This window comes from Pinus tabuliformis, chromosome 3_2 (assembly GCF_031772625.1).
Source record: "Pinus tabuliformis cultivar Carrire ecotype Pingquan chromosome 3_2, CPIR1, whole genome shotgun sequence".
Lineage (NCBI taxonomy): Eukaryota > Viridiplantae > Streptophyta > Pinopsida > Pinales > Pinaceae > Pinus > Pinus tabuliformis.
The window spans coordinates 228,995,260-229,005,925 of record NC_142302.1 but is presented as its reverse complement, the minus strand read 5'-3'; the positions used below and the strand labels follow the sequence as shown (position 1 = coordinate 229,005,925).

General features: G+C 39.2%; 1 protein-coding gene across 4 annotated transcripts; it reads right to left on the bottom strand.

Annotated features, from left to right (window-relative positions):
* Nucleotides 1-250: 250 nt before the first annotated feature.
* On the bottom strand, nt 251-3,177 carry LOC149180547 (nuclear pore complex protein NUP50B-like). 4 transcript variants are annotated; one of them, XM_089416168.1, is made up of 3 exons: nt 3,048-3,177; nt 2,818-2,950; nt 251-2,072 (listed from the first exon to the last, which is right to left on the bottom strand). In XM_089416168.1, exon 3 carries the CDS (start codon nt 1,951-1,953, stop codon nt 604-606), a length of 1,350 nt encoding a protein of 449 aa, XP_089272294.1. In that variant the 5' UTR covers nt 1,954-2,072; nt 2,818-2,950; nt 3,048-3,177; the 3' UTR covers nt 251-603. The 4 variants fall into 4 exon arrangements, with proteins under 4 accessions (XP_089272294.1, XP_089272296.1, XP_089272297.1 ...); XM_089416170.1 differs by lacking the exon at nt 3,048-3,177 and adding an exon at nt 2,266-2,357 and having other exon boundaries at nt 2,818-3,041; XM_089416171.1 differs by lacking the exon at nt 3,048-3,177 and adding an exon at nt 2,275-2,357 and having other exon boundaries at nt 2,818-3,041.
* Nucleotides 3,178-10,666: the final 7,489 nt, after the last annotated feature.

Below are 10,666 nucleotides of genomic sequence, written 5' to 3'. Positions count from 1 at the left end.
ATTTACTTTTCTCAGAGAGAGAGAGAGAGGGAGACTAGTAAACTTTTTACACAAGTAAAAAAATTGACCTTTTTTTTCTGTAAAAGCAACAAGCTTAATTCTTAAACCATCGGAGAATATTGTCTCGGCTTCTACTAATTCTTATAATATTTGCATAATCAATGTGGCTTTGAAGTGTAAATGGAATTAAAATAAACATCATTGTAAGAGAGCAAGCTTGCAAATACCATTAATAAAGCAAGCTTGCAAGTAAAAATGGAATTTTAGTCTTCTTTATAAAATTCAAAATTTTCATGAAGAAATCTACTGAAAACAGATTCCATTTACTATGAACTTGCACGAATTTTTAAAATTGTAAACTCTCATATTCACAGCGTAACACTCCCAGAAAAGTAATATCGATTCTAAACTGTATCATGCTCCTAATTTTCAAGAGCTACAGCATCTAATAGGGACATGTGATGCTAAAACTGTAGAAGCAGAAAATGGAAGCATCATCATGGCCACATTATCAAAATATTTGATCTTTTCGCCAATGCTATATGGACAGAAATGGCTTTGCTTGATCACAGCATTCACTAGCTTTTTCATGTTTGAGAATCTTCACGTCTTCAATAAATTCTCTAGCACTCTCGACTGTGCAGGTGATCTATCTTTGTATGCTTCAATGGCTGCTCGGAAGTCTTCAGCTATTAAACTGTCTTTAAACTTCAGTGCAAATGTAGCAAGGCCATCCTTACCATCGCCTGCACTGTTGATGCAAGCAAAAGAAAAACCTCGTTGCTCCATACCCGTCAATTTCATATCTGGATAAAGATTAGTATTGAGGATCAACCTATAATTACCTCTTGACCTCATCACAAGCCTTGCCCTTCCAGTATCTACTGTGGGGATGTTCAGTTTAAGTTCACCCTTTCCTCGTTCCTTCCATCCCCCATTTATATACTGAAAAAGAGCAGCATCAACAGTAAACACTGCTTCTTCTTTCTCTTCACCTGTTTCTACTGGTACTTCTTGAAGACTACCGAAGCCACTTCCAGCTGCCGAAACTTTCTCAGTTGCTGGTTCTCCAAATAGCTGGAGCGGAGCTGCACTGTCACTTGTAGTTCCAGGTGAATCAATTGGAGCTGAATCATCAGTGACTAGTTTTGTCCCAAACAAGGATCCTGTGCCAGTCAGTGACCCTGTACTTGATAGAGAACCAAAAGCGGACGCTGAGCTAAAGTTAAACGAGCCAAACTTTGGGGTTGATCCAAATGGTGTTATTTTAGTGTCAAAGGAGAAGCTGGAGAAGGAAAAACCAGTTCCCGATATTCCCGTAAAGGCATTCTGGGCATTAGAGAGTTGCTGGAATGTCTTCACAAAAGCAGGTTGTTTTCGCTCTAAGGATTTTGTGTTTTCCTTCTCCTCGTCATCTTCCTCTTCACTGTCGTTGGGTTCCTCTTTGCTGGATCCTCCTTTCTTGGGTTCTTCTTGGGTAATTTCTACAGGTTTCAGATCTAACGATTCTCCTTCCATCTTATTTCTCTCAGGTTCTTCTGTGTTAAGCTCTGTAGAATTCAGGTCTGTTGATTCTTTTTCCAAATCCTCCTTTTCACCAATTTTCTTCTCAGCAATCTTTGTCATCTCGGTGGCCTCTGACTCACCTATTTTCTCAGCCTCATCCTTACATCCTTCTGTGACCTTAGAGGCATCTACCACTTGCGGAGTAGCAGTAGGTGAAACCAATTCTATGGCTGCAAATGGATTAGGCGTTTCACCGGAAGAGGATTCGGTTCGATCAACCTTCACGATTTTCCTGATTGCCATGACCTCCTCACAAGCCCTATGACTACTCCCCGTTTCTTGCCCACAAACATCTTCATCCTCAGCATCTGGATCAGCATCCCTTGACAACTCCCTTTCCGCTGGTCTCTTTTTCGAAACACTAATTGCATATTCTGCATCACCCATTTGAGCTACCTTATACAAACCTGTCTGCTACCTTGAATTCTGCTGGATGTTACCAGGGGTTTCGATATTCTTTTTTCCTTTTTCAAGAACTTCTCATTTGGTCTTTGGGGAGCTACTGCCTGAAGGTACAGCATTTACGATCAAAATCAGGGGAAAACCTGGGGATTCAAATTAAACACAAAGCAGCAGAACGAAAATGGGTATATATGCTGAAATCAAAGCAAACATGCTGCAACCGTGAGGAGCATCTAGAACCTACTATAATAAAAATATGTTTGATCACAAATCAAGAAGCAAAGCCCAAACACTCACATGACTCACATGTCTGTGCAGCGTCCAAGTAATGTAATGTATGAGGTTATACTAAATTCGTTTACGACCATGAATCAAATCCAAGATGAATTCTTTGAAAAACGAGTATGCCCACGTGAGAACACAATGAAACAGCAGTCAAGATCATCAGGGGCTTAGTGAAGTTAATATAGATATAAAAATCATACCAAGGAACATTTACTAAAGAAATAAAATAAAAAAATTAAATCAAGTCCTGATATCTCAGAAACCCAATCACTCGGCACTATCGCCACTTCAGAGCTCTCAAGCCCTGATATCTCAGAAACCCAATCAACCAGTTCTATGGGCACTTCAGACAGTTTGAGCCTCGGTGAAAACATGGGCATAATAAGTGCGTGGTAGAAATCAAAACTGAAAATAAGATGAAACAAAAACAAAGCCATTGCATCCTATGCCAACCATTTGTGGAATTACAGAATCTATTTTAAACAAATCAAGGACTGCCCAAAAACTGAAACAATCTGCATTAGCTAAAACAGCACCTAAATGCAGGGATTTACAGATACCCACCTGTCCTAAGCTCCGACTGAAGCTGTTCTGTTGATGGATTCACAGATCCAGGATGTCACAACGTTTGGTTTCCTACCGATGAAGTTCTCGGATTATCAATGGCAGACAAACGCAGAAGCAAGACCCTGAAGGCCTATAGAGATTTCAACAGCTTTCAGGAGCACATACGATGATAATAATCTTAAATGTTTTGCTCTAAGCAAAGCAGAGCAGAATCCTTTATGCCTTACCATGACCCGAGTCAAGCATTTGATGTGAAAGCTCTTTTAGGTCGGGCTTCCAGTACCATTTCACCAAAAGTGCTTCTCCCTTTGCAACATGTGGAGAGGAGTCATGTTACCTTTACCCACTTTTTGTGGTCACTCCTGAGGTGGCCCTACCGTTTCCTCTCTCACCATGAGATTGTAATGACCCAATTTTATCCACGCAATCATTTCAACCTAGTGGTAATCCCATCTTTGATTCAATTTTGTTTAGTCGTAATTTAGAGAGTTTCTTCTCGAGCCATGGTGATTTTGAGCTTTGCCCAATGAAAACATTTTTAGTCATATTAACGATAGTGGACAATTCCCCTCAGGGCTTGTACTCATGCGTTTTGGGCAAGATGTGGGTTGGTATGCCTGTTCGGTCATATTCCTCGAAGTACATTGAAGGCATGTGGGTTTCATAAAAAGAAAGGTACAATGTTATATCCCACCATGTATACAAATTTATTTGGTCTTTTTTTTGAAGAACTACTTTTATTAATTTTTCTTATCACTTCTTATAATAATATTAATATAGGTCTTTATATAGTTTTAAAAATAATAGGAAGTATATTAATTAAACTTAATTTAGGTAAATATAAGTGGTATATTTAGTTACACATGAAAATAAATTTAATAAAGATTAACTAATTATTTAATTAAATCATTTTTCCTATCTCTTGGTCTAGTCCAGTTGCCTAGTCTAATGTAGTCGTTTTCTTGGTCAAATGTAGCCATCGTTGATCTCTTTTGTCTATTTAACTTGTCTCCGTGATATAGTCCTTCATCTTGTCCTGATGATGAGCCACACTTGTTGGTTCGAAACGCGTCGACAAATGAATTTTGATGTGATTTTTGCCGAAAACGCTTCTCAATAAACTTGATATGGATCACAGAAGCCTAAATTCAACAACTACTTTTAGTATGGATTTTCCATGGTATGGTAAGAAGACAGGTGTCTGATAAGCACAGCGTTTAGTTTAGCTTTGTCAGCTGAAAAATATTTTAAGTTGATATTAACTCAAGTTTACAATGGTTGAGGTCTTCACCGCCTGCTTTTTGGGAATGATGTGTGTAACATTAGTTGGTCGGACATATTAAGGCAAGAAATGGTGTAATGTAAGGACATTGAAGAGTTGAAATATATAGATATCTTTTAGAAAAAACTAACATATTTTTTTATATTAAATAATAAGATTGTTTATGTATGATAAAATATCACAGTAAAAATATCATTGTTTGAGAGTATTATTTTTTTATATCCCATAGTATTTGCATCTATCAATTGATTTTTCCAACAAGAATAAAACTATATGTTCACAACGTCAAATTATGATTTTATCAGTTCTAATAGTGGATATGCAAAAAGGTCGACATCCATCAAAGGAGCTTATGAGATTAGGATTTTTCTGCACCCTTAATATCGGTCGTTGTGGTAGGCAGAGTAATTGATCTCACCGGGATGTCAAACCTTTGATAACCAATCTGCAACTCTATTTTGTTCCCTATAAATATGGGCAAAAGTCACCCTACTAAAATTTCAATCAACAACCTAATTATTTGCATCTAATTAGAAAGTATGGGAGGTTCCAAAGGAGACTTCTTCAAGGACTAGTCTATAACCACTTTAGAATCTCCATATATGTCCATTTTCTTAATGGATAACCATTTGGCACAATATAAGATAACCCACAGTGTTAGGATCTTCGCCCGAGTGTTGGTGCCTACCCCACTGCTCCAACGGAAATGGAAATATTGACTCAACCTTAAGACAATATATGCCCCTCTACCACATAAGTCATTAATTGCAACCCCATCAAAAAACCCCACAGGGTATCTGTCCCAGATATCCACTTGTTGAATGCATCTTGAAGTTCCCTTTTCTACCACTGGTCCAACTTCATTAAAATATGCACAAATATTTATGCATCTGTGGTTGATATCCAGAGTTTTATTTTTGAAAATGTAAGCATTTCTACACCTCCAAATGCCCCATATAATGTATAAATGTAGAGAATGGTATTCCTTGTACTCCATCATCCATTCCTGTAAACATGCTTGCATGGATGCAGAATTCCAAATAGAAAAAATGTTTAAGGTGGGCTATACCCCTATCTAGATGGAGACTGAAATGGGCATTTAAGAAATATATGAGCCACATCCTCGAGGGCCCCCAAACAAAATATACATCTACGAGTTCCATTGAAGCCCCTACGGCATAAATTATCCCAGGTCAATATTGTATTCTACTAGGTCAGCCACCTAAATCGTTTGAGTTTAGGGGAAGTTCCCATGCCAGATTTCTCTGAACCACCTGTTTTCCATCCTATTTTGTTGTACCATTGTAATATATTGGCATTATGATGTATGTGTTGTACTTGATGGCAACCCACTTGTAGTAGAACAACTCACTTGTATATGGTAACTAGATGAATCTACATAAGAGATATCAATGTGACAGAATGCATGATAGTAGTGTTTACAGATGTGATGAAATTGTTGAAAAATGTGCAACAAGAAATGCTTGTTGAGAATGCAACAAGATGATGGAGCTTAGTGGAAAGGAGTCGCCTTCACTAAGTGGTCCCGTAGGCAAATTATGGCGCAAAGTATATTTTTGGATCACAGCAGGAGCGATCACAGCCGGAGCGATCACACCAGGAGTGATCAAAGTCTATTTTTAGACTGCTAGTCAAAAATAGAAAAGTCAAATATTATTGTGTCATAATAATATTTAGACTATAAACTTTATCTTATCCTCTTGGAGCACTTTAGTTTGAGCTACAGATGTGGCACATGCAGCTGTCAGAAGGAAATACGCTTTCTTTATGAGTCAGTCGAGCTATTGCATGCAGGACATCAGTTAGAACTCATGTGGTTGAGTTCTGTGGAGTTGGATGAGCAGTTAATGGAGTTGTGTTCAGTTTGACTTAGTTGAACTAGTTGTATTTAGTCTAACTGATCAATAGAATAAGTGATGAGTTGTGTGAATTAGTTATTAATTAATTCACTAATTATTAACTCATAATGCAACTAAAGAATACATCAGTTAACTCAGTGCATGTACAGTTCAGTGGAGACAGGTGTTAGAGGTTGAGATTGCTATCAGTTGTGCATGAGATTGTACACATGCATGGGATTGAGTTATGCTAATGATCTCTGTGTAGTGTGGGCCAATACCAAGTGAAATATAGCTTGTGCTCACGTGATTTACAGTGTGGGTGATTTTCACAAGGTAAATAGGAGTTTGGATCAGCCATTCTCATTCATTCTCAGCAGGTATTGTGCAGTGGAGGCAGGCAAAGCAGCGGGGGAGATTTGGAGATCAAATCTGAGCTAGTTTTGTGTGTAACAGGTGGAGATAGTGCTGGATACTTGAGAGGAGTATTGTACTATGTTTGTTACATGTTCTCAATCAATATAATATACAGATAGTTGGGGTTTTTAGCGAGATGCTTTCCCCGGGAAAATACTGTGTTGATATGTGTGATTGATGCTTCTATGTGCGCATGATATTGTTTCTGCTTCTGTAAATTGATGATCAACGTAGAGGAGGTTATGTATTATGCATGTTTTCCGCAATAGTGTATAATCGGGATAATCTCTGTTGAATATGTGTTTATTATTCAAAATTTCTACATGTTATCAGAGCTGCTTGATTTGTAGAAGAGATTTTTACAGGATATCAAGCGAGGATTGATCATCAAATCTATTATTCAGGAAGTGACTACATTCTATTTCTTCAGGAAGAGTATGTCATCAGGCTAGGTAGCCTCTGGATTCATCCTTCTTTTGGAAGGCTAAATATCCGGTGAATGCCCTTACAGTCGACCTCTGTACGAGAAATAGATTGTTCTCTAGAATTTTAGATCGGAAGCGATTGAGTTTTGAGCTGGTGGAATTCGAATTTAATTCCAAAGCAAGAGATAAACTCATAAACATTAAGTGTGAGAATGGAGACAGTATGCCCTAGTATCTCACAAAGTTCACCCAATGCCGGGATGAGCTGGGAAGTGTGGGGGTGACTGTCGGATGAGGATGGTGAGTCTAGCACTCCTTGACCTTCCTAAGAGTCGGCATAGCTACCAGGACTCGGTGAATGGAAGGGAGAAATTACCAGGATGGGAGAGACGTTGTTTGGATCTTGTGCAAGAGGAGATTAGACTGCGCACCAAAGACGGTTCTTCATCTATGCATGATGAGGAGAACTGTGCCTTAGCGAGTAAGGCGAAGAAGGGGAAGGGGAAGGTTTCTCTTTCCGAATTCAGTTCTTCCAATGATGGGAAGAAGGTTGACAAGTCGAAGGTGAGATGCTTTCGTTGTCATGAGTTGGGCCATTATGCTACGAATTGCCCAAAGAAGAAGTCCAAGAAGGGATCTGGAGAAGGATCTGAAGGTGAAGCACTTGCTTCACAATTTGAGTTAGATTTCACACTCTTCGCATGCATGGTTTCATCCATGATGGGAAGTGGTTGGTTTCTTGACAGTGGAGCTTCTTTCCACATGACCGGTGACAAAAGTTTTTTCAGTACTTTGGAGGAGAAAGATCTCCAGATACTCATAGGGATGGGTAATGATGAGAAGTATAGTGTCTCAGGTGTAGGCACGGTTATTTTTCAGAGGGAGCATGGAGCTCGCATTACCTTGACCGATGTCAAGTATGTATCAGGACTGAAGAGAAACTTGGTGTCAATCGCGATGCTGGAAGACAGAGGCTATGATGTAGTCTTCAGTGAGGGAAAGGTTTTCCTTAGACACATCATCACTAGATAGGTGAAGCAGATTGGTTCACGGGTCAAGAACCTGTATGCTCTTGAGGTTCAATATGCATGCAAAGCCTTGAGCAGCGAGGCAACTGATGGAGACTTGGTGGTTGAGAGGGAGAGGCACAAGTGTTTTGCACAGTGCTAGGTGGCACAGAGAGGTGTGCAATGGTGCGAGATGCATGGAGATGTTGCAGTAGCGTAGATGTCAGAGAGGGAGCACTTGTCAGCAGCAGGTAGAGCTTCAGCATCATAGTATGATCCTAGCACAATAGAGTGGTCAGTTGGGAGTGTTTTTTGTTCCAAGTGTTGTTGGAGCAAAGTGGAACGGGCAGTGTTGCATGCAGAACATTCCAGAGTTACAGGATTGGGTTTGAGAGGAAGCCTTTCTTGTTGAGAGGGAGTGTTGAAAAGTGTGCAACAAGAAATGCTTGTTGAGAATGCAACAAGATGATGGAGCTTAGTAGAAAGGAGTCACCTTCAGTAAGTGGTCCGGCAGGCAAATTATGGCACAAAGTCTATTTTTGGATCACAGCAGGAGTGATCACAGCAGGAGCGATCACAGCAGGAGCGATCACAGCAGGAGCGATCACAGCAGGAGTGATCAGAGTCTATTTTTAGACTACTAGTCAAAAATAGAAAAGTCAAATATTATTGTGTCATAATAATATTTAGACTATAAACTTTATCTTATCCTCTTGAAGCACTTTAGTTTGAGCTACAGATGTGGCACATGCAGCTGTCAGAAGGAAATACGCTTTCTTTATGAGTCAGTTGAGCTATTGCATGCAGGACATCAGTTAGAACTCATGTGGTTGAGTTCTGTGGAGTTGGATGAGCAGTTAATGGAGTTGTGTTCAGTTTGACTTAGTTGAACTAGTTGTATTTAGTCTAACTGATCAATAGACTAAGTGATGAGTTGTGTGAATTAGTTATTAATTAATTCACTAATTATTAACTCATAATGCAACTAAAGAATACATCAGTTAACTCAGTGCATGTACAGTTCAGTGGAGACAGGTGTTAGAGGTTGAGATTGCTATCAGTTGTGCATGAGATTGTACACATGCATGGGATTGAGTTATGCCAATGATCTCTGCATAGTGTGGGCCAATACTAAGTGAAATATAGCTTGTGCTCACGCGATTTACAATGTGGGTGATTTTCACGAGGTAAATAGGATTTTGGATCAGCCATTCTCATTCATTCTCAGCAGGTATTGTGCAATGGAGGCAGGCAAAGCAGCGGGGCATCCCTGGGAAAATAGTTGGAATATAATATACAGATAGTTGGGGTTTTTAGCAAGATGCTTTCCCCGGGAAAATACCGTGTTGATATGTGTGATTGATGCTTCTATGTGCGCATGATATTGTTTCTGCTTCTGTAAATTGATGATCAACGTAGAGGAGGTTATGTATTATGCATGTTTTCTGCAATGGTGTATAATCGGGATAATCTCTGTTGAATATGTGTTTATTATTCAAAATTTCTATAGAAATGCAGGGCAACTTCAAGGAATTAGTTCAGAAGGCAACTCACTCAGATGAAAGATCATAGTATAGCAGCTAAACATCAAAGAATTACAGATCAGTCTTCACAGAATGAAGAAAGAGAGGTATACACAAGTTCACCATTGACCAAGCTGCGTATACACACAGGTTCGCTGTATACAAGTCGCATATATGTACTCACGCACTTTCACAGAAGGAAAAGCGCGTATACCTTGGAAAACTAAATTTTTGGTCTGAAGTATTTGGTCCATGGTATTTTGATCTATGGTATTAGTCCAAGGTATCTGGTCCGAGGTATTGACCCTAGGTATTTGGTCCAAGGTATTGGTCCTAAGTGGTTTTGGTCCATGGTATTGGGAAAGGCCTAAAATTATAAAAGGAGGAGAAGATCATTAGGCCAAGGTGTGCAAGTATCGAATATCTGATGAAGTGTGAGATCTAGTATGCAGGTTATTGGGTTATGGTGCTTTGTTGGATCTAAACCAAGGATGAACCTTAGCTGATGATGAGAGATCAGATCAGATGATGGATCGGGAACTTAAGGCGTAAAATGAACTATCATTATGTGTTTTTGCTCAAGTATATTCTAGATTTGAATACTGACGCATATATTATTCTGTAAATGATATGATCTGGGTATAACAAAAGTCTGGAATAGTTGCAGAACTCTGAATTTATATTTGCAGATGTATATGCTGGTTGGCTTTGAGCAAAGTGCATGTACATGCAGGTTCGACACATGGAAGTAACATATACCTTATAAAATATATTTCAGTTGTTTCTCTTTATTGTTGCAGAGTTCTGGGTTCTAGTTTGGGTTCTGGTTACTGTATTCTGGTGACAGTATTCTGAATCATCAGATTGATGGGTGGTCTAAGTGAATGATTGGTTCGGCTATGGTTGGTTCAAAAGGTGATTGGTTGATACAGATATATTTGATGATTGAATGAAGTTGTTGATGGATCCAATATGAAAATTTATGAAACGTGGTTCCTGGAAGAAAAGAGAAGGTCATAGCCTTTTGTAGGTCAGCGCCTACGTACTAAGCAAACATATCAGCTAGTACAAGAGCTAGGGGGTTGTAGCTCCCTTCCAGTAGACGCTGGAGAATGAGAGAAGTTTGTAGCCTTCTGCAGGTAGAAGCCTGTGTACTGGTACAAGAATGCACCAGTACAAAAATTGTAAACAGAATTTTCTTATTATTAAAAGAAGACAGAGACAACAGCAGCAGGTGGTTTTCACCCACATTGGGTTTCCACCTTATATCTTGGTGTTCATGTGTGTTGCTTATGTGTGATGCTTTATTCTGCTTTTACTACACTATCTAATG

Excerpts from the sequence above, each read along its gene's own strand:
- LOC149180547 (XM_089416168.1), bottom strand. The coding sequence starts at position 1,953 with ATGGGTGATGCAGAATATGCAATTAGTGTTTCGAAAAAGAGACCAGCG.